General features: G+C 44.2%; 1 protein-coding gene across 1 annotated transcript in view; it reads right to left on the reverse strand.

The window, feature by feature from the left end:
* Positions 1-23,961, reverse strand: part of UVRAG (UV radiation resistance associated) — an 87,546-nt gene that overhangs the window by 17,755 nt on the left and 45,830 nt on the right. Inside the window, exons 9-13 of the mRNA XM_060273928.1 lie at positions 20,146-20,230; positions 17,579-17,666; positions 16,835-16,895; positions 14,953-15,118; positions 1,606-1,684 (exon numbers count right to left, since the gene is read on the reverse strand). Coding sequence (XP_060129911.1) covers positions 1,606-1,684; positions 14,953-15,118; positions 16,835-16,895; positions 17,579-17,666; positions 20,146-20,230 — 479 coding nt within the window. The remainder of the gene's footprint in view (positions 1-1,605; positions 1,685-14,952; positions 15,119-16,834; positions 16,896-17,578; positions 17,667-20,145; positions 20,231-23,961) is intronic.

Consider the following 23,961-nt stretch of genomic DNA (forward strand, 5'->3'; position numbering starts at 1 on the left):
TTTCCAAGCACAATTCAAAGTGTTGGTGTTGACCTTTAAAGCCCTAAACGGCCTCGGCCCAGTATACTTGAAGGAGTGTCTCCTCCCCACCCCAATCGTTCTGCCTGGACACTGAGGTCCAGCGCCAAGGGCCTTCTGGCGGTTCCCTCACTGCGAGAAGCAAAGCTACAGGGAACCAGGCAGAGGGCCTTCTCAGCAGTGGCGCCCATCCTGTGGAACGCCCTCCCATCAGATGTCAAGGAGATAAATAACTACCTGACATTTTGAAGACATCTGAAGGCAGCCCTGTTCAGGGAAGTTTTTAATGTGTGACATTTTAATGTTTTTGTTTGTTTGTTTGTTTGTTTTGTTGGAAGCCGCCCAGAGTGGCTGGGGAAACCCAGCCAGGTGGGTGGGGTACAAATAATAAAATTATTATGTGCAATTGTCACCCTTGCTTTCTGTGTAGGAAAATTGGTTCTGCTGACTCTAAAGGACAAGAAGTGTTAGGCGAAGCCAAGCCCCACGAGTCTAAGCAGTAATCGGAAGCAAAATCAATTCTATTTTAGGGCGTGTGCAATCAAATTAAATTAGCAAGCAGGCTCAAAATACATAGACCAAGCCAGTTATGACTGCTAGTTAATACTCACCTCCCACTAGGCCACATTCACAGCATGCCATTTAAAGCACTGTGATACCACTCTAAACAGTCATGACTTCCCCAAAGAATTCTGGGAGGTGTAGTTTTTTAAGTATGCTGAGAGCTGTTAGGAGACCCCTGTTTCGCTCGCACAGCTACAATTCCCAGAGTGGATTAGCAATCAATCCCTCTTCACATCGGGCTGAAAACCTGAATATTTGCAACTCGTCAGTTCCAAATACTAACAGGGCTCTGTTGGCTTCTTTTTTAAAAAGAAAGAAAGAAAGAAAGAAAGAAAGGGAGAACTTATTCTTGGGCTTTTTAAAAAATAAATAAATAGATGAAACAGATGGAAACCATTACCAGCAAGTTGAAATGGAGCACACCGATATACCAGAAAATTGTATTGACCTGCTTATAATTCTACCTTGCGTTCTCCTAGGAATTAGATACGGCTTTCATTGTTCTTATTTTGCAATTTCACAGAGATTCCATTCTCCCCCTGGGGACGTGTTTTGATTGCCCAAAGATTTTGCTTTGTATGCCCCGGTCCTCTCGCCCCCCCCACCCCCCCCAAGAGGAGTCTGTGGGAAAGATACTGATCACGGAAATCCAGGATGAAGTGCTTCCTGCCTGACCTTAAGAGCCACTCACACAGCCAGCCTGGCCATCTACTGACTCCCTATGCCCAGCTTAATATGGCTGCTCCTGGAAAACTTACCTATGGCATCAACGGCAGTCTAAGGAGGGTGTCATACTCTTGTCTTCTGATGGAAATGGGGGTGGCCTATATTGTTGGGTGTGTTAAGCTGTCCAACTGTGTACTCACTCTCTGCAAGGCATGCAGGGAACTCACTGATCTTGTGAACTAGGATGATCTCCCACATGTGTGCAATATAGATAAAGCAGTAACTACATTACTGTCTCCCCCAGTGATGGATGCATGTAGTTCTGCTATGGAAGGGTACTTTTCTGAGATAACATACCTGTGCAATGTTTTTGTTGAGAAGGTAGACGCCATAGTCAAACTGCAGTTTCTCTCCTCCCTTTGGATACAACGGAAATCTAAAACGGGAAGAGGGGGGAAAACATGAGCACACGCCTACGCAACCATAGGGACTTATGTCGGCCGTTTCTACTGTCTTCCGTAAAGGTTTATCCTCCTCCAGTACATGTGCATTCAAACTTTTTTTAAAAATATAATAATAATCCAGAAATGATAAAATTTAACCAATTAGGCCCAGCTCTGAACTAAAGGCCATTAAAACAAGACACACGCAGAGTCAGTGTTATGAATAACAGAAGTAAGGTGGGAAAGAGATGTAAATAAATGAACAGACCATTGCATAAAGTTATTAAGATGCAATCCTATACCTATTTGCACAACAGCAAACCCCATTGAACCCCATTGAACTAAATGGGATTCACTTTTCAGTAGCCATGCATAGAATTGCACTGCATGGATTTGGGGGGGGGGGTTTGAGGGTGAGAGGAACTTGTGTTGGGAAGGTGCTGGGAAGAAAAGGGAAGCAGAGGAGACCAGCTCCACCTCACACTAATGTTTGAGTTTTTATTTACCAAAATTAAATGCAAAAATTGCAAGTGAAACAAACACAGTTTACCATTTGTAAAAAAATAAATGAGATGCATCCTTTAAAAGAGTGTGCCTTATACTAATAATAAAAGGCTTCCAGTTTTGAAATAATCTGTACTGTTTTCTTCGTTTTAGTTCCAATAATACCGTGTTTCTCACATTTTAAGACATGTCTTATATTTAATTTTACTCAAGAAAACAAGTCTATGGCTTATTTTTGGGGGGTGTCTTATTCGGGGGCTGGATCATAACAGGGAAATGATTTTTTATATGGATTTTACAGATGCTGTACAACTGGCTGTGTTTATTTCTCTATTTAGAAATCACGTTTCTCTCTCTCAGGACTGATTAGCCAGATGCTGCCTGAAATCACAATTGGCTTTATCAAATAGCTGTTAAGTACTTTCCTTTGATGCCCAGATCTCATGGCTACAATAAGGTTTCTACCTTTCAGGACAAAGGCAAGGTGATAATAGGAAGTTGTCTTTATCTATCTCCTTAATCTCCTCTTTCATATGCATAACCTTTGAAGCCTAGGAATGCAAGTTGTCTGGGTCTCTCGGCAAAACGAGACGGGAGGGGGTGTCAGTTTTAAAAAAATCACCCGCGTGTCTGCGAGAGCTCGCCACTTTCCTACCGTAGCTGCAGTTTGCCTGCCTCGCTCTCTGTCTCGGCCATCAAGAGGAAATCAACAGGCAACTCATGGCTGGGCACATACCGGTAGAATGGAAGGGGGAAAAGATGGGGGGAAGCAAGAGGTGGGCTGTGTGTGTGTGTGTGTGTGTGTGTGTGTGTGTGTGTGAGAGAGAGAGAGAGAGAGAGAGAGAGAGAGAGAGAGAGAGAGAGAGAGGCACAGGGGGAGAAAAAGGGACGCGCACAGGGGGAGAGAAAGAGACGCGCACAGGGGGAGAGAAAGAGACGCGCACAGGGGGAGAGAAAGAGACGCGCACAGGGGGAGAGAAAGAGACGCGCACAGGGGGAGAGAAAGAGACGCGCACAGGGGGAGAGAAAGAGACGCGCACAGGGGGAGAGAAAGAGACGCGCACAGGGGGAGAGAAAGAGACGCGCACAGGGGGAGAGAAAGAGACGCGCACAGGGGGAGAGAAAGAGACGCGCACAGGGGGAGAGAAAGAGACGCGCACAGGGGGAGAGAAAGAGACGCGCACAGGGGGAGAGAAAGAGACGCGCACAGGGGGAGAGAAAGAGACGCGCACAGGGGGAGAGAAAGAGACGCGCACAGGGGGAGAGAAAGAGACGCGCACAGGGGGAGAGAAAGAGACGCGCACAGGGGGAGAGAAAGAGACGCGCACAGGGGGAGAGAAAGAGACGCGCACAGGGGGAGAGAAAGAGACGCGCACAGGGGGAGAGAAAGAGACGCGCACAGGGGGAGAGAAAGAGACGCGCACAGGGGGAGAGAAAGAGACGCGCACAGGGGGAGAGAAAGAGATGCACACGGAGGTCATTCATGAGGCAGCGTCTTTAATCGCTCCTCTTTTCTTCTTCGTGCCTTCCTCTCTTCTCCACCGCAAATGCCACTTTTGTCCTCTTCACCAAGTAGAGCTCACATACGGTAGCACTACGGCTTATTTTCGGGGTACGTCTTATATTTTTTCAACCCATGAAAATCGTGCCATGCCTTATTTTATAGGCACGTCTTAAAATGTGAGAAACACGGTATCTATTGTTTTTCCGTTCGGGAGTGGTAGGATTAGAGATTGTTTCTCAACATTTAGCACAGCATATTCTGAATGCTCCATATAATTTATACACAAGCTAAAAGGCACAGGTCCTAAAACCAATCCTCGTGGAATTCCGATTTCTACATTCCTTAATGGGAGAACTGCCCATTTATTCCTATTCTCTGCTTCCGGGTTAAACCAGTTACTGATCCATTAGAGAACTTCCCCTCTTATTCCATGATTGCTAAAGCTTACTTTTGTCCTCAGTGCAGTGGCTTTTAATTTTGCTTAACTTAAAAAATAATATCTACAAATGTCAGAAAACTATTGATCAACAGGATCTACCGGTACTAAGAGTCTTCAGGGCAGAGCTGGATTACAATTTAAAACAGAAATTCAGTTCTGAAATGAGATCGTAATGCATGACAGAAGTTGTGTGTTATTAAACAATTTCTTTACAGCAACCAAGACAAAAAACTATATTATTTCTAACAAGAGCCATTAAAGTCAAAGGTTTAACAGACGTCATTACAGTACACCAAAACGTCAAGGTCTCAGTTTTACAATACTTCAAATTCTTAATGGGTCACTTCAAGTTGAGAAGTATAAAATCACTCTAACCACCATATATCTAAGCTCGCCTTACTTAATAGTTCTATAAATCCAAGCTGTCTGCAGTGCAGGAAAATAAAACACACTTTAAAATGAACATACGTGCAGCGAGATTCCACTGCCCGCTGTTGTTGTATAAATCACATGGAATTTGTTTCTGTATCTACTGAGTTACTTTATCCAAGTGTAGCAGGATTTGGATTATAAAAGGATACAATTACAATTAATAGCACAAAATTCATTCAGCCTGGACAATAAATATGCCCTTTAAAAAACATTGTGCAATTTGTTACGTGATAGTATTTCATTATGTTGCTGGGGGAAGAGTGATATTTGCTACAATTAGAAACAAAAAGCTTTTTAAACAAGAACACGTAATGGTCGAACGGTACAGAGGGCTCAGCCGTTTCCTCCTACTTCATTTTAAGATAGCTTCATATTGTTAAGGTAATAGATAGATAGATAGATAGATAGATATAGATATAGATATATAGATATAGATATAGATATAGATGATATAGATATATCCTTTTTGTTTCTCTATTTTAGCGATCCTCCACACTTCATCGAACATGTGAGGAAAAAATTAGTGAATTTAAGAATATCGGCTTTAATTATCTGCACAATCGGAATGAATTTCAGGAACCAAGTACAGTGGTACCTCGGGTTACGAACATGATCCGTTCCGGGTCGCAGTTCGTAACCCGAGTTGTTCGTAACCCGAGGTGTTCGTAACCCGAGGTATGGCTGTAGTCGTATTGAAAAACAGGCCTTTCGAGCCATCTGGTCCCCAAATGGCAACTAGGCATTCCGTTCTGGCAACTGTAACCCTGGTTTAAAGAGCCATTTGGCACCCAAGTTTTATATCGGAGTTTCTAACATTGGTGGGAGTTGTATAACAACACAAAGAAAGATAATGTTCCAATGCTACACACACACACACCTGATTCCTTCTCTTGTTTAATTTATACAAAAAAAAAAAAACACCACTAAGGTGGGCAAGCATCCCACCCTCCTATCTCTTATCCCTTCCCATGATTATGGTACAACCCAATACCAAATTCTTGAACTGTTATCAAGTGTCAAAACTTCAGCAGTATACAGTATCTCAGCTGAAGCCTCCACATGCGAAGCAGAAGCAGTGAGCCAATTTCCTAACAACTTGCTTCCCCTTAAAAAGTGATGCGTTTTGTCCAGGAGCTTTCTCAAGCTCCAAATATTAAAAACAGAAGATCTAAAAAGCTGACTTCACCTGAGAAATATTCAGTGAAGTCAACGGGACTAGGGCTGGCTCAATTTTTCTCCTCCGCCTCGTGGATTATTACTTTGTGGATAATAGCATTGTCTGGCGGCGTAGCAATTCATTACTATAAGCTCAGTATTTCTTATAGCTCAGTATTCACCAAAATGCAGAAGGATTTCTTAACAGTTTAGCATAGCAGCAGAAATTAACTAAGAACATCCTGCAATCTTTCTTTTTTAAGCCGCCACACTTTTAAAGCCAAGAATGACTACAAAAGGATACCTTTGGTACAATCCATCTCCTGTTAACTAAGCTCACCTCTCCTATCCCACTTTTTTTTTTTTTGCTGACCTTAGACAAGCACTTCCCAAATCACACCCTCATTTCATTTCATAGCCACATGATGTTATTGGGCTAATCTCGACCTGTTCAGCATCACGGGACAGCTTCAATATTTGAAAAGGCTGTAATGAGTCTCCACAGGCCTCTTAGGTCAGTCAGATGTTAACTGTTAAAGTGAAGCTAAAAAGGATCTAGGTGCTATTTTAAAAAAAAAAACCAAACCTTTCAGATACAAAGGTTTGCTTTTCCAGGTTCTCAAACCTAAACATCTTTATTGCCAAGTTCTGTGATTTATGAACTTCTTTGTGTTCAGAGAGATCAATCTCATATGTACCAATAAGTTGGCGACTGGTTTTTCATATGTCCGTGTATAGCCACCTGCCTTTAATCCAAACTATTTTTTCAAGCTTAAGGAAATGATTGATTTTTAACTGTGCCCACCTGTTTCTAATCTGACATGAAAAACATGTGGTTTAGATCCCGATTTTCCTCTAATCAGACTTTTTGCTTGCATTTCAAACTGAATTGAAGAAACCCCAGTAAGGAGCTGCAAATCTCTCTCTCTCTCTCTCTCTCTCTCTCTCTCTCTCTCTCTCTCTCTCTCTCACACACACACACACACACACACACACACACACACACACACTAACCTAGGGGTGGAATGGCTGAAAATGTAATGTTTCCAGTCACATCTTGAAAAGAAAGCTTCAGCAGTTGGAGCCCTGTGCACTCAAAGAAGGGATTACATTCCAATTCACGGTAAGAGCTGCCAGGTGAAAATGGTTAAACTGAGCTTTTCTAGGGTGCCTCCTCAACCTCAGGTATTTGGGATTCAGTAAAGTGCAAAGACTGGGGAGTCTCATGGCTAGCAATTCATCCCTCCGCAAGTGGAAAAAGGTACATGTTAGTAGCAAGTTCCCTTGCCCGTCTCCCGGCTGTAGCCCCATGAGTTATATCTGCAACATCTACTGTGCTTTAGGAAAACAAATACAGTGGTACCTCGTGTCACGGACAGGATCCGTTCCAGAGGCCTGCCTGTAATGTGAAATGCCCGCAACTTGAAGTGCTGTGTCTGCACAGGCGCTCGGCGCGATTTGGCGCTTCTGTGCATGCACAAAGTGTGATTTAGCGCTTCTGCGCAAGCGGCGAAACCCAAAAGTAACCCGTTCTGGTACTTCCGGGTTGCTGTGGGACGTAACGCAAAAAGACGCAACATGAAGCGGACGCAACACGAGGTATGACTGTAGTTTGCTTTTGACACCCAACTGGCTAACAGAGAGAGAGGGATGGAGGAAGAAAGAAAGAAAGGCAGAGAGATTGTTTGAGGCTGGCTCCTCCTGTTCTGCCTGGTGAGTCCTCCTGCCTTTTCTCTTTCTCATCCTCAAATGGGTCCATGCATCTTGCTGTTAACTAGAAGACTGGTGGTTTGAGCCCACTAAGGGAAGGCTTTGGGCAGGATTCCTGAATGGCGGGGGTTGGACTAGATGACTCTCAGGGTACCTTCCAACTCTGATTTGAACTTCCCACTTGGGGTTTAAAATTTATTCCTCTCCTTACCTAACACTTAAAGAACTTAAAGAGCTTCCCCAAATGATCAAAGTGTTCCATATCAGACCTGCATAGCAATTTTTCCCCCAGCTGCAAAATATATAGTACAGTAGTTTTAAAAAGCTGGGAAGGGAAAACTTTACCCAAAGCAGCTTTGGAGCTGGATGAACTGGAAGCAATTATATATATATAGCCTGCTTTAAAGTACACAAAGACCTTGGTTGCCATTCTGCAAGTGATGGACCCATACACGTGAACTTCACTGCACCAAACACTACCAAGTCATTATTTAGTAATTTTGCCTTTGTAAAATGCTTTGCAGCCTGTGTCTTGCTTGTCTCGCGCTGGTCTCCGTTATACAGATAGAAATCTAGAGCTGAAACATGTGACTTACCCCAAGGCCACAAAGCAAGCTCACAAAATAGGTGGGACAAATCCAGCCTCAAAAGCTACTCTTCAGTGACTTGAATGTGGGGAACCTGAAGTTCTCTAGACTCCTATCAGCTCCAGCTAACATGGCCGCCGGCGAGGGATGATTGTTCATTCTCACCCCAGACTACAGAGTGCTTTAGAGCCACAGCTTTAAGCAATTCTAGCTTGAAAACTGGATGTGGAACCTCATCTTCTGGCGCTCTAACCCCGTAACAGTTGTGCCACAGCCAAAAACATGCTCAAACCACATCTATCTATAACAAGTCAACTTAGTTGTGGGTCATTAATTACATATCAGCATGCTGTCCAGGCATGCAGTCTGCAACTAGGTGGCCAGCTTGAATGGCAAAGGCAAAGCAAAGCAATCCTCTTGACTTCCTCTAAAAATAGTGCCTTCCACTTATATTTTAAAACTGTTCTTCATAAGATGTCATAGTATTCTTAAGGTGCAGCACTAGTTAAGACCCCTGCAGCAAAAGGGAGCCAGCCCTCAACTCTAAACGAGAAGCCAACAGTTCAGGAATACTCACTCACACACACTCGAATTATACCAATTAGAGTGGTCGAATTCTGGGGCCTCGGCCAATTGACCTAATTACCCATGCAGCTTGGGAAAAGCCTGGGCTCATTTCAAGTCTACAAGAGACCGGATATAGTTGAAATACCTAATCCCTGAAAGGTCACAAGGGTTAAAACTACTTAAGTACGAAATTTGGACTCACTTGAAAATTGCTATAATTCCTGATTAGTAGTATTGATACTGTGAGTGATTGCTTAGATTATGGAAGAATTTTACAAACTAGGGTTAAGTAGGCCTCAGTCACGTTATTTTTGGTTTGATATATTATATGTGCCCTTGAGCAACTTCTGCTGGAGGCGTATTGTTTTACACATGCCCCCCCCCCCCCGAGATTTCAGAACTACTGAAAGAATACTTCCATTACCATAGCAGAGTTAAAGTGTATTATTATTTTAATACATAATAAAAATATTAAGTAGAAGACTTAGGTTTCCATAACATTTTCCAGAGCTGACTCAAGTAACTTGAAGCTGCTTGTACTCAGAATAAATTCCATCAGCAAGTCCCCTTCTGCTATGGAGCTGTGTGGCCTGGTGCTTTCATGATGCATCAAATCAATGGGTAGGAAAGGAAGTCGGACACACGAGTGTTCACTCACCTAAACCAACACATGCATCTGTTCCTAGATCATGGCGCCGCACACTTGTCTTTCCAAACATGGAAATAGAAATTGGTTCTAAAAAAAAACTAACATACGAAGCAAACCAGAGAGGTGTCTCGTGAAATAGGTGTTATATGGGTCACAGATACAGCAGGCAGGAACAGTCAAGCTAAAGTTTGCCTCCGCACACTGGAGATGAAGCAATGTGAGACTAGAAGATATGGACAGAGATCCTCACAGAAGAAAAAGTTAAGTCCCAGAATGAGAAACACTAGAAAAGAAGAATCACCACGATGTACATCCACCTCTCACACTAGGAAAGGTTTTATGAAGTCTGAAAATAGAAGAAGGAGATTCTTAAGTTACTCAGATGTATTTATCCCACATATTACCGTATTGGCCCAAATATAAGCCACACTTTTTCCAAATTCCGACCATGAAAAGTTAGTGTAGCTTAAATTCACGACCTTGCAAAAATTGCCTTTTACTGTATTGCTGTAGGACAGGCATCCCCAAACTGCGGCCCTCCAGATGTTTTGGCCTACAACTCCCATGATCCCTACCTAAGAGGACCAGTGGTCAGGGATGATGGGAATTGTAGTCCAAAACATCTGGAGGGCCGAAGTTTGGGGATGCCTGCTGTAGGATTTTCTTCCACATTTGCCATTTACAGGTGTGAATGCCTGCGGAATTTTAAGAGAGCAGCTTATATTTGGGTATTGTCTCCCTCCCCCCTTAATTTTAAAGGTGTAGCTTATTTGCAGGTGCTGCTTATATTCGGGCCAATACAGTACATGTTTGTTGTTGTTTAGTCATTGAGTCGTGTCCGACTCTTCGTGACCCCATGGACCATAGCACGCCAGGCACTCCTGTCTTCCACTGCCTCCCGCAGTTTGGTCAAACTCATGTTCGTAACTTCCAGAACACTGTCCAACCATCTCGTCCTCTGTCGTCCCCTTCTCCTAGTGCCCTCAATCTTTCCCAACATCAGGGTCTTTTCCAAAGATTCTTCTCTTCTCATGAGGTGGCCAAAGTATTGGAGCCTCAGCTTCACGATCTGTCCTTCCAGTGTACATGTTAGTTCACTGTAATACCATCTATTTGTCATCTGATTATTCCTGGCAGCTGAGAAGAGAGAATGTTTTGCATCCTACCTGAGGACGGGCAACACTTCAACACTTTTGGTTGGAAAATGAATCTGATGGACTGCATAGCCACTGGACACCACTCAGCTTGGAGGCCAGAGTGGCAGAGACCTCCTAGACTGGGAAGTGAATTGGCTGTGACACATGTTCTGTAAAGGAAGCATCCCCTAGAGCAGGCATCCCCAAACTTCAGCCCTCCAGATGTTTTGGACTACAATTTCCATCTTCCCCGACCACTGGTCCTGTTAGCTAGGGATCATGGGAGCTGTAGGCCAAAACATCTGGAGGGCTGCAGTTTGGGGATGCCTGCCCTAGAGATTCATAATGCTCCATCTTGTGCCTTCAGAGCCATATCCCCTTGCGTTCCAAGAGAATGGAATACTACAACCAACAATGCAGGTTCTGTTGCAGAGAGAGGATCTTTTGCAGTCCCTTGCTTGTGCCATTGCATCCTGCCACATTATCGAACTTTTAACACAGGAGGGACTAACTTGTAGTCTTACAGATATGTGGGGTAACCAGCCTCATTTAACCAACATGCTTAAGGGGTTAACAACAGAGTAAGCTGTCCTTGCCAAGCTTAGCTAGGTCACTCCCCATCACCATGAGAGGAAGATAATCAAGCCTATTGTTGTACCTCTATCTATCTGAGAAGCTCAGCAAGCGAAGAGGTTTTGAGCTGGTTAGTGCAGCTCAGACCACATGGCTCTTATAAGCCATTCTTCTGTTCATATACCAATAATTTAAGAACTTTCACCATTATAACTAAGCCAAGTTTTACCATCTGTGTTTTCTGACTGACGCTTGGAAAAGCACATGAACCTGGCCTTTGAAGAGTTCACAAGTAAACCAGTTTTTAAACTTACCAAATGTGTGGTCTTTTTCTATACTGGATGGAACTCATAAGCACAGATTTTAAATGTCTAACAGCCTATATTTCCACACTTTACTTTGCTGCATATTTTGTGATTTTAAATCTCTGCTGGGGTTCTCTCACCTAAGAGTACTTGGCCCAACCTGGATCTTGACATCCAGGGAATTCTCCTTTCATGATACCATTTCCCCCCCCTTGCCAACCAACAAGATGTTGCTGGAATCCAACCCCCATCAGCCTGCACCAGCATGACCAATGGCCAGAGGCAATGGGAGTTGTATTCCAGCAACATCTGGAGAGTCAAAGTTCAGCTACCCCTGTTTTAATCCAATGCCAACAATGTGCATATGCACCAAATTTGACTTATAACTAGCTTTTTGTTGTTTAGCCAGTACAAAAACAAAGTAGGTTGTAGACAAGCAGAGACAAAAATTTAGCTGTGGAAAAGACCCCCCCCCCATCAACTAGCAGCAGGGGTGTAGTCTTAAGCAAATTTCCTAGAGTTTATGAGGAGCCATTAACAAGGAAATATAGCAAATATATATGTGTGTGTAAAGTACTTGATGAAAATGACTCCCACCCCCCCACCCCCCGAGGCACATAGTGGCCTATGAACATGGAGAGGCTGAGAAATTTATGAAAGAAATTAGCCTTGTAATATTACATCAACAGACATGCAATATAAAAATGGAAGCCAGGCTTGCAGCTAACTTTATCATGAATTGCCCATTAAGGAATCTTAAACTTCTGCATATGATCTGAGAGGGCTATACAGCAACCAGTAGCACACAATAATTCATACCATATTTCATCTCTAGAAGTTACAGAGATTTGCAAGCAACAGGCCCCCATTATAGACTCTCACTAGTTTTATTGCCCAGCCTTGCTAAAGTGCCATCGGAGCTGTCAGCCCAAACATTCTGCTTTAAGACACCCACCAAGCTGCCCTCTAGAGTAGAGTAGCTGCTCTTGGCCAGAACATGGGAGAGTCTGGAAGGTTTTCCTTTGATGCTTTTAACCACGCTGGCCAAGGCACTGTTCAGCCTTTGCCCAACAAACCTGACCCACACCAAACTTGCTATTCACACTATGACATTCTGCTGCCATGTATTCAAGAGAAGCAGCTGATGGACCTTATCAATTCTTTTGATGCCGTTTTGCATTCCCAACTTTCCACGGTGCAGTAACATCATGCTGCAACATGGGCTGGGCTCGAGATAAACACAAGGCCAGTCACCACAGAAATTGCTGCTCAGCTAAGAACTCGGGTTAGCAACGTATAACAGGGCAGGTAGCAACTTTTCCGGATAATGTGCATTGCATTTCTCCACTCGTTTCATTTCAGGCCATCAAGATCTACCCTAATGAGACATATGGTTAATCACTCTGGGATACGGGGTTCGGGTCTGGGTAGGCCTTCGGTCTGACCCAGAAAGGCTCTTAAAACAGGGATAGTCAATGTGATGCCCTCCAGATCTTGTTGGACTCCAACTCCCATTAGACCCAGCCTGCAAGGTCAGTGGCCACGGATGATGGGAGTTTCAGTCCAAAAACATCAGGAGGGCTACTCTATCTTAAAACACAAGATTGACATAAAACAGTGCCCCGCCCACTCTGAAGATTCCCTCTTGGAAAATTCAGTGCATACATTTCTCCCAAACTCCAGGATCACCCTATTAAAAAGGTAAAGGACCCCTGGATGGTTAAGACCAGTCAAAGGCGACTATGGGGTTGCGGTGCTCATCTCGCTTTCAGGCCAAGGGAGCCGGCGTTTGTCCACAGACAGCTTTCCAGGTTGTGTGGCCACCATGACAAAACTGCTTCTGGCGCAACAAAACACTGTGACGGAAGCTAGAGCGCACAGAAATGCCGATTACCTTCCCACCACAGCGGTACCCATTTATCTACTTGCACTGCCGTGCTTTCGAACTGCTAGGTTGGCAGGACCTGGGATTTGAACCGCCGACCTTCTGATCAGCGAGCCCAAGAGGCTCAGTGGTTTAGACCACAGCACCACCCACGTCCTTTATCACCCTATTAAGGTGTTTCCCACCAGGAAAGCTGATTGGTAGCCCTAGGAATTTTTCCTTCTTCTGTGGTGTGTATATTGTTTTCTCTGATGCACCTCCAGTCCATTGGAGGCTAGAGGAAGGCGGGTGATCCCAGCAGACAGGGTGTAAGTGAGGAAAGAATAACCCTGCCTTGGCTCATACGCTTGACTTTAGCCTTCACTATAAATATGTGGTTAAAGGGGAAATCCAACCATTCTAAGGAAAGAAATATTTAGCATGACTGCCAATAAGCAGCAAAACGATACTTGCTCTGCTCAACAGTACACAAAGCACTTCAACGAAGGGTGAGGCAATCCTGCAAATCAGCCTGGTGGCGGTGAGTGCTATTTTATGGAAATGAAGCATTTTTGCTAAAAGCACACACAAAAACACTTTTGCTCTTTTTATAGTGCTGCATCAGTGATTTATGAAACACAAATGGAAGCAATTGAAACCTTTCTAGAAAGTTTACTGGAAGCAACTTCTTCTAAAATCATCTCCACCCCCCCACCTGTACCTTTTCTCGACAGCACACACAAAGCTTACTCCGCAGCAGTTTGAATGTTTGCAAACATTTCGACTGGCAGAAAATAGGTTGAACCTCGGGTCCGCACACAATCTGGTCATTTTAAACATGGGATTGAAAGTATTTTAGAGACTGCCAATTGCCTTCAGTTATATGATTATTTAATAAACGCAATGTAATAGACAGTTTTATTGATTCATTCTTTGTGTTCAATAGATTTTAAATGGCTGCTTAAAAGGTAAAGGACCCCTGACAGTTAAGTCCAGGTCATGTGGCCAGCATGACTAAGCCGCTTCTGGCGAACCAGAGCAGCGCACGGGAACGCCGTTTACCTTCCCACCAGAGCGGTACCTATTTATCTGCTTGCATTTTTGCCGTGCTTTTGAACTGCTAGGTTGGCAGGAACTGGAACCAAGCAACAGGAGCTCACCCTGTTGCGGGGATTCGAACCATCGACCTTCTGATCAGCAAGCCCAAGAGGCTCAGTGGTTTAGACCACAGCGCAACCCGTTTGGCAAACAGTTAATATCACATTTGTAACCCTGTTCTTCCTCCGAGAATCCCATGCATAGCTGCCAAGTTCTCCCTTTTTTTAAGGGAAATTCCCTTATGCTGAATAGGCTTCCTCGCGAGAAAAGGGAAAACTTGGCAGCTATGATCCCATGGAAGCATGCCTGGGACTAGCATCTTGTGTCCTCATGAGAGCATTGGGAATGGAACGGAACCCAGAATCTGTCCAGTCCAAGGACAACAGAAACATTCTTCACACTGGAGCACATTGGAGCAAGCCAGCTTTGAGGTTCCTTGCATGCACTCTAAGTGGCTCAAATGTTGAAGAGAAACATGTATGTAAGGAAATGGCTTGAATTTACATTTGAGGGAAACACTGTTTGAAACAGCCGGCTCTGCCAGGCCTGGGTGCTAATGTTATTTGCTCTCAACATCTCACAGGAGAAAAGAGAACAAAGCAAGGCGTCAGCCACAGTTTGGGAGGGGTTTAATGACGTGCATCAGATCGTGTGTGAAAAACAAGTTACTCTGACCAAGATTTGACAGCCCCCACCCCCACCCCCAATAAAAACAAATCAAAAATAAAATACACTTACTCTCTCTCTTTCTCGGTCAGTTTATCGTTAATATTATCTTTGATTGCAGACCTGGAGCCCTTGTGAATTATTGGATACCTGAGTGGCACTTGCAGGAAGAAGGAAATCATGGAGACCAAATGAGCAGTGTAGCCCAAAGCGACAGCATTGCTGCCATCATCCTTTGCTGTAAAGGAGAGCAAGCACACAGTTCAGAGTCACTTCACCCTATTTAGGTCCAAACGGTGGCTCATTGCCATGCTTTGAATTGGCCATTTCTTACTGCACAAAGCTCTTCAACTCTGTGTTGTTTTTTAAACTGGGACACAGCAATCAGCTCTTCAACTCTGTGTGGTTTTTTTTAAACTGGGACACAGCAATCAACACTGCAGGGGGGGGGAATGATCCGATAGACATGGGGCTGGACTGGATGATCCTTGGGGGTTCCTTCCAATTAAATGATTGTATGGAGGGGTCAATGTTGTGTTGTTTCCCAGGCCTTCCTAGCCACCCCTTGATTCTATGCCAAGGATGATCACACCCAACCTCTTCTGATACCATATTTTACAACGCATCTGTCACCAAGTGGAAGTTTCCCCCACTTCCAGCCTAACCGACTCTTCCCCACCAGCTCGAAGCCCTCACTCTCACCTTAACCCATACGTCCAAACTCCTCTGGGGTTGGGGAGAGACTACCTCTTTCAGCTCACACTTCAGAATCCACCTTTCCTGAGAGAATATCTCCTGCTCTCCCACTCCTTCCCATTAGGGCACATGAGCTAACTATCCTGGCTTACAGATGTTCTAATCTCCCATGCATTTGGTTTTTAAAAAGAAAAAAAAAGAGATTCTGCTTTCCCATTTTTTTTAGGCTTTCTGAGAATCAGTCACACCCGGCTTCCATGAACTCATGCCAAGCTTTTGGTAAGCGGAGACAAGACATCCAAACTCAAGGGGGGGGGGACTGCTCCCTTCATATAAAAAGGGGGAGGGGAAAACATGTATTTCATTACAGCAAACTATTTCGGTGTCATGAATTAACCCCATCTTCTCCTGCCTGAATTTAAATTTCCACAACCTGTCTGGGGTTAACTTCCAGGAAATCATACGAAAGGCACTCTTTCAATGCAACCTGCCAATTTCGTTTCACCACATTCAATTTTCAGCTATGCCGCGTGGGCAGCTAACCTAATCCTATGTGACAAGTTTGCTGAGAACTGTAATCACTTCGCGGGCACCAGCAAACTGTGACAACCTAAAAAATGGGCTGTTAAAAAGTTCTTGACACAAGGGGAGACGTTGGACAGGATTGTAATAGAGCAAGGAATAGTATTTATTTATGAAGATTTTAAATTGGTGCATAAGATACCCCATTTAGACAGCTATATCTGGGTGCACATGAGCATCTAACCTTTATTAAGGTCAGAGAAGAGCCAGGTCGCACGATAGTTTGGTAGATCTTTGACACACAGCCGACTCAGAATTTAATCATCTAAACTGATGCTCAATCTATACCATGGATAAGAAAAGTGACTTCTGTGTGACAAGGGGGAGAAGTTTTAGGGAAAAAATCACTACTACTCTTCTTTCTTTTGCAATGTAACGAAGGTTCATATGGAAATCTGGGCTAGTAAGAAATGCTGCCAAGTAGCAATAATGATGGGCTTGCAAAAAATGGGCAAATTACTGCAAGAAATCAAATTAAATTCACTATTTAAATTTGTTTTCTTAAAATGTGGATGCCCGTCACGGAGCTGTTAGGAACATTCATTTGAAAACTGTCTCCTCCGAAACACTGGCATTCCCCCCCCCCCAAACTGAAATTTGCTGTCTGGGTTTCTCTGCTGGCGTGCCTGCACAGGGCAATTAGGTATCAAAAGCAAGCAGGTAAATAGCCAATTACCTTGAAAGTCTTCAGAATTGGGCAACTTGACTCCACAAATAAAATAATCCTTTTGATCATTCTGTGGATTTAATAGCAGAAAGTGAAGTTGGAAGAGTGCCCATGCGAGAATAAAAAAAAAACCCCGAATTGTAAACAACAGAATCAAAATCTGAGCATGTAATGGAAGCAGGCAGGTCTTCGAATGTGTGCCATGAATGTTTAGTGGGAAAGCTAGTCAGAAGAAATCAAAAGCCACATTTCACTTTAACATTCCTGATTTGACAGCAGCCTGCACTGCTCTGCGTTTTGCTTGCTGCCTTCATTGCTTATATAGATGGCCCCATAAACACTCTCCTGGCCTAAAGGTATTCTTTGCTTCTGAGAACTGAAGGTGGGCCTATAGGAGAATCTTAGTGCAGAATATTTTAAGGGACCTAGCCTATGTCCCCAGAGTCACTCAACAGGGGGTGATTGCTACATCATGCCATACCCTTAACAGAGGGAATCACTGATCTCAGGCTCCTGACAGCAGTTCCCCAGAACATTGAGCACAGTTATTTTCCAGCCCTGTGATCAAAGTTCTTTTTATCTGGAGATGGTGGAGGCTGAAGCTGGAGCCTTACACATGCTATAGGTAGGGGCCTACCGTATCTATAGGAGACTACAATATCTTTGGTTTGGCATGCCGACTGTTCCACAAATGAATGCGGTATCCAGACTACAGCTTCTGAAGCTGGCATTACTAGAGAATGTGAAACTCACCAGATCAATAGGGTAGATATAGGAAAGCTCTGAAAGTAATTGCCTGCATCTGATGGTCAGCTGTGCATTGGTCTTCAAGAATTGCTCTCTGGTGAAAAAGACAAAAGTTGAATGAATATCTGAAGGGTCAACACACATTATTCCCAATGCCCCATGAAGCAGGAGTAGTTTTAATAATAATAATAATAATAATAATAATAATAATAATAATAATTTATTTATACCCCGCCCATCTGGCCGGGTTCCCCCAGCCACTCTGGGCGGCTTCCAAGAAAACAGAAATTCTAAAATACAGAAATCCATCAAACATTAAAAGCTTCCCTAAACAGGGCTGCCTTGAGATGCCTTCTAAAGGTCTGGTAATTGTTGTTCTCTTTGACCTCTAGCGGGAGGGCATTCCACAGGGTGGGTGCCACTACCGAGAAGGCCCTCTGCCTGGTTCCCTGTAACTTGGCTTCTTGTAATGAGGGAACCGCCAGAAGGCCCTCGGAGCTGGACCTCAGTGTCCGGGCAGAACGATGGGGGTGGAGACGCTCCTTCAGGTATACCGAGGCTGTTTAGGGCTTTAAAGGTCAACACCAACACTTTGAATTGCGCTCGGAAACGTACTGGGAGCCAATGTAGGTCTTTTAGGACCGGTGTTATGTGATCTCGGCGGCCGCTCCCAGTCATCAGTCTAGCTGCTGCATTCTGGATTAGTTGTAGTTTCCGTGTCACCTTCAAAGGTAGCCCCACGTAGAGCGCATTGCAGTAGTCCAAGCGAGAGATAACTAGAGCATGCACCACTCTGGAGAGACAGTCAGTGGGCAGGTAGGGACTCAGCCTGTGTACCAGATGGAGCTGATAAACAGCTGCCCTGGACACAGAGTTGACCTGTGCCTCCATGGACAGCTGTGAGTCCAGAATGACTCCCAGGCTGCGCACCTGGTCTTTCAGGGGCACAGTTACCCCATTCAGGACCAGGGAGTCCTCCACACCCGCCCGCCTCCTGTCCCCCACAAACAGTACTTCTGTCTTGTCAGGATTCAATCTCAATCTGTTAGCCGCCATCCATCCTCCATCCTAAAATTAGTTTAACATTCACAGTACTGCCAGGTTATAGTGCAATATATACACGACTAAAAAGGAGAGTCGCCTTTAATAAAAGTGTAAGATACATTTTTAGAGAAAAGTGACCGGTGTTTGTTTCGGCAACTCCTCCAGCCAAAATGAAATCCCCTTCCTTTGTATCTGCTTTCTCCTAGACAAGAGCAGGCAGAGGAACTAATTGCTGCTGAAAGCTCACACAACCAGGGATGTGGGTTTTGTTTTTGTTTTTTTGCTGTTGAATGAATGAGCTTGCAGCAGTGTCACCCATTGGGACCAGAGAATCATCTTAAGGTCACTAGACCTGGTGAGATCTCTGACTTGACAGGTTTGAGGACAGCAAACACATTGACTCTTTACTAGTTTCCTCCAGGGAGTGGACTCACAGACAGAACTCCAGAATCCAGAGGAGATTCCTAGTCAGTGGTAGCAACAACTGCGAGGTCCCTCTGTCAGTCGTGAGAAACTCGTCAGCAAGACACTTATGTGCATGTTTGTGTATGTGTGACACACATACATGGGCAAATGAAGAATTAGTGAATCTGTCAGCTCATTTGCTTCACCTCCTCCAATCACCACTCCAGCTACTGAATCCGCAAAATGTCCAGTCTTTGGCCCCACAGCTCCCAATACTGTTTGTAGTGTCATAACCAACAAGTATAAACTGAAAAGGGTGATTTTCAACCCAGGATTCATGGGTACAGGTTTGGATTGACCATGGACAGCTCCTCAGGTGTGGGGACCTATTACTGCACTCCATCCTTTGGGACTTCTCGAATCTGGGGAATTCCTGAATTCTCTGGGATAATGCTCCAGTTAGCATGGAGAAAATGGAGGTGCTGTTATGGAAGCATTCCTCAGGTCTGTCAATCACGAAGCTTGCCTGCTCTCAATGGGGGAGAGCAAGGACATTCCAAGTTATTACTGGAGGCCCAAAGAGCCTCCATGGCAAGGAATGTCTATGCCTTGCTACAATCGGTTCACTGCTACGGTAGTACTGGTATGCATGGGACCCAATACTTGCGAAGAGCTGCTTTTCCAGTAACCTGAAACTCACAGTTTCCTATCGGTGGGAGAGACCACACTTGCTGAAGTGGCCAGAAGGATGGTGACAAGAAACAGAGCATTCTCTGTGGTGGTGGCCCTTCCAGGAGAAGTCAGACAGTCCCCCAGACTTGCCATATTCTGGCAGAATGTTAAACCCTTTTTATTTGCCCAGGCCTTTGAGAGCTAGTTTTGCTGCTGCTAATTGCAGTGAAGGTATTAACAGTTGCCTTTCAATGCTCTTTTGAGTGATGCTTGAACTCTTATTGTGTATAGCATTTTTCTGTTGTTGGCTCCCTTTTGGAAGGAAGAGCAGGTTGGCTCCCTTTTGGAAGGAAGAGCAGGTTAGAAATGAAAGGTAAGGTCAGCATTTCATTACTATAACTACAATCCAACTATGACGGTTAAACAACCAAAAAGACTGAAACTCCTTTTACCTCTTAGCAGTGCATTCTTTTCTCAACTCTTGCAAGGGTTCTTTGTCCAGTCGGAGCTTCTGATATTCTTCCTCAAACGCATTTCCTACCAGGGAGATTTTTGGAAGAAAGTATCTGATTGTTTTTTGTGTGTTTCAGCACTAAATACTGGCAAAAACCGCAGCACTATTTTTGGAGTATTTATAAAGAAAGCAATACTATGAAATATGGATTTAAGGCATGCCTCTTGTTGCCAAACACCTTAGAACCATCTCTATTACCACAAGTATGGAGGAACGTGACTCATAGAAGTAGAAGGCCCAGGGATCGCTCTGAATGCTTAGAATTACACAACCGTTTTGAAGTGCTCATGGAAGACGAGGAACAGACTCCACCTGAGGATCTCTCCCTCATCACAGTTGATGAGGAATATGAAGACGAGCAGCAAAGTCAGTCCTCCGGGAATATGCAGGTAACCTTGGAAGGGACAGCACATGGAAGAATCCCAACCAAGCCTATGAAGAGGCGTGTAGTGGTGATAGGGGATTCCCTACTGAGGGGTACAGAAGCAGTGATCTGTGGGCCTGACAAGATGTCTCGAGAGGTGTGTTGTCTACCTGGGGCCAAGATCAAAGATGTAACAGAACAGCTGCAAGGAATCATAAAACCCACCTACAAATACCCCTTCCTTTTGGTGCATGTGGGAACCAATGACACTGCAAGCCATAGCTTACAGAAGATCAAAAATGATTATGAGGCTCTGGGCAGGAAGTTGAAGCAATTAGATGCACAAATTGTCATCTCTTCTGTCCTCCCAGTTGAACGACATGGCCCAGGGAGAGAGGGAAAAATAAGGGAAGTGAACAACTGGCTTCGCAAATGGTGCAAACAGGAACGGTTTGGATTCCTAGATCACGGTCTGCAGTTTCTTGAAGATGGACTTCTGGCAAGTGATGGACTGCACCTCACAAAAGTTGGGAGGAATGTTTTTGCCACAAAACTCAAAAACCTCATCAGGAGGGCTTTAAACTGACTTATGTGGGGGAGGGAGACAGTGGTCCTGAAGGTAGGAGTCTATCAAATGCTGAAGATGATCATCCAAATGTCAAGGACCAAATGGAGCAAGCAGCATGCAGACCTAGTGGTGGGACGAAAATATCCTTAAATAAGAGACATGGGGGAATGATCAACGGTCTTCAATGTCTGTATACTAATGCACAGAGCATGGGAAATAAACAAGATGAACTTGAGCTCTTGGTACAGCAAACTAAATATGACATAATAGGCATCACTGAAACCTGGTGGGATGAGTCTCATGACTGGAATGTAGTAATAGAGGGATACAATCTATTTAAGAGAAATAGACCAAACAGGAAAGGAGGAGGAGTAGCTTTATATGTTAGGGATATGTATACCTGTGAAGAGATCCAGGATTTAAAACTTCAAAGCCAAATTGAGAGTATCTGGGTCAAAATTAAGGGAGAGAAAAACAACAGTGATCTCATTGTGGGAGTTTACTATAGATCCCCAAGCCAAACTGAGGACACAGATGATGCCTTCCTGGAACAGATGGCCAAGCATTCCAAAGGAAGTGAGATAGTAGTAATGGGGGATTTCAACTATCCTGATATTTGTTGGATGTCAAACTCAGCCAAGAGCATAAGGTCGAACAGATTCCTCACTGGCCTTGCAGACAACTTCATTGTCCAGAAAGTGGGAGAAGCAACAAGAGGATCAGCCATTTTAGATCTGGTCCTAACCAATAGTGATGACTTGGTTAGTGGGGTAGAAGTGGCAGGATCATTAGGTGGGAGTGACCATGCTCTTCTGGAGTTTATTATCCAGCGGAAAGGAGCAACCAAGCATACTAAGGTCCAAATTCTAGACTTTAAGAAAGCCAACTTCAGAAAACCTAGGGAAACGCTGGGTGAAATCCCATGGACAGTAATACTAAAAGGGAAGGGAGTTCATGATGGTTGGGAGTTTGTTAAAAGGGAGATATTAAAAGCACAACTTCAGACAATACCAATGAGACGGAAACATGGAAGGTGCCTAAAGAAGCCAGGCTGGCTATCTAAAGAACTTTTGACTGAGTTAAGATTTAAAAGGGATATGTACAAAAAATGGAAAAGGGGGAAAATCTCCAGAGAGGAATTCAAACATATAGCCAGCACGTGTAGAGACAAAGTCAGAAAAGCTAAAGCACAGAATGAACTCAGGCTCGCTAGAGAGGTTAAAAGCAACAAAAAGGGCTTTTATGGGTATGTCCGTAGCAAAAGGAAAAACAAGGAAACAGTGGGGTCACTCAGAGGAGAAGATGGTGAAATACAAACAGGGGACAGAGAAAGGGCAGAACTCCTCAATGCCTTCTTTGCCTCAGTCTTCTCCAAGAAAGAAAACAACGCCCGACCTGAAGAATATGGAGCAGATGATTGAGCAGGGGAAACACAGCCCAGAATAAGTAAGGAGGTAGTACAAGAATACTTGGCTAGTTTAGATGTATTCAAGTCTCCAGGGCCAGATGAACTACATCCAAGAGTATTAAAAGAACTGGCAGAGGTGATTTCAGAACCACTGGCAATAATCTTTGAAAATTCCTGGAGAACAGGCGAAGTTCCAGCAGACTGGAGGAGGGCAAATGTTGTCCCTATTTTCAAAAAGGGGAAAAGAGAGGACCCAAACAATTACCGCCCAGTCAGCCTGACATCAATACCAGGAAAGATTCTAGAGCAGATCATTAAGCAAACAGTCTGTGAGCACCTAGAAAGAAACTCTGTGATCACTAAAAGTCAGCATGGGTTCCTGAAAAATAAGTCATGTCAGACTAATCTGATCTCATTTTTTGACAGAATTACAAGCCTGGTAGATGAAGGGAATGCTGTGGATGTAGCCTATCTTGATTTCAGCAAGGCCTTTGACAAGGTGCCCCATGATATTCTTGTAAAGAAGCTGGTAAAATGTGGGCTAGACAATGCTACCATTCAGTGGATTTGTAACTGGCTTACTGACCGAACCCAAAGGGTGCTCATCAATGGCTCCTCCTCATCCTGGAGAGTAGTGACTAGTGGGGTGCCACAGGGTTCTGTCTTGGGCCCAGTCTTGTTCAACATCTTTATCAATGACTTGGATGATGGGCTTGAGGGCATCCTGAGCAAGTTTGCAGATGACACCAAATTGGGAGGGGTGGCTAACACCCCAGAGGACAGGATCACACTTCAGAATGACCTTAACAGATTAGACAACTGGGCCAAAGCAAACAAGATGAATTTTAACAAGGAGAAATGTAAAGTACTACACTTGGGCAAAAAAAATGAAAGGCACAAATACAGGATGGGAGACACCTGGCTTGAGAGCAGTACATGTGAAAAGGATCTAGGAGTCTTGGTAGACCACAAACTTGACATGAGTCAGCAGTGTGATGCAGCAGCTAAAAAAGCCAATGCAATTCTGGGCTGCATCAATAGGAGTATAGCATCTAGATCAAGGGAAGTAATAGTACCACTGTATTCTGCTCTGGTCAGACCTCACCTGGAGTACTGTGTCCAGTTCTGGGCACCACAGTTCAAGAAGGATACTGATAAGCTGGAACGTGTCCAGAAGAGGGCAACCAAAATGGTCAAAGGCCTGGAAACGATGCCTTATGAGGAACGGCTTAGGGAGCTGGGTATGTTTAGCCTGGAGAAGAGAAGGTTAAGGGGTGATATGATAACCATGTTCAAATATATAAAAGGATGTCATATAGAGGAGGGAGAAAGGTTGTTTTCTGCTGCTCCAGAGAAGCGGACACGGAGCAACGGATTCAAACTACAAGAAAGAAAATTCCACCTAAACATTAGG

The sequence above is a fragment of the Zootoca vivipara genome, chromosome 4 (assembly GCF_963506605.1).
Source record: "Zootoca vivipara chromosome 4, rZooViv1.1, whole genome shotgun sequence".
NCBI classification, from domain to species: domain Eukaryota; kingdom Metazoa; phylum Chordata; class Lepidosauria; order Squamata; family Lacertidae; genus Zootoca; species Zootoca vivipara.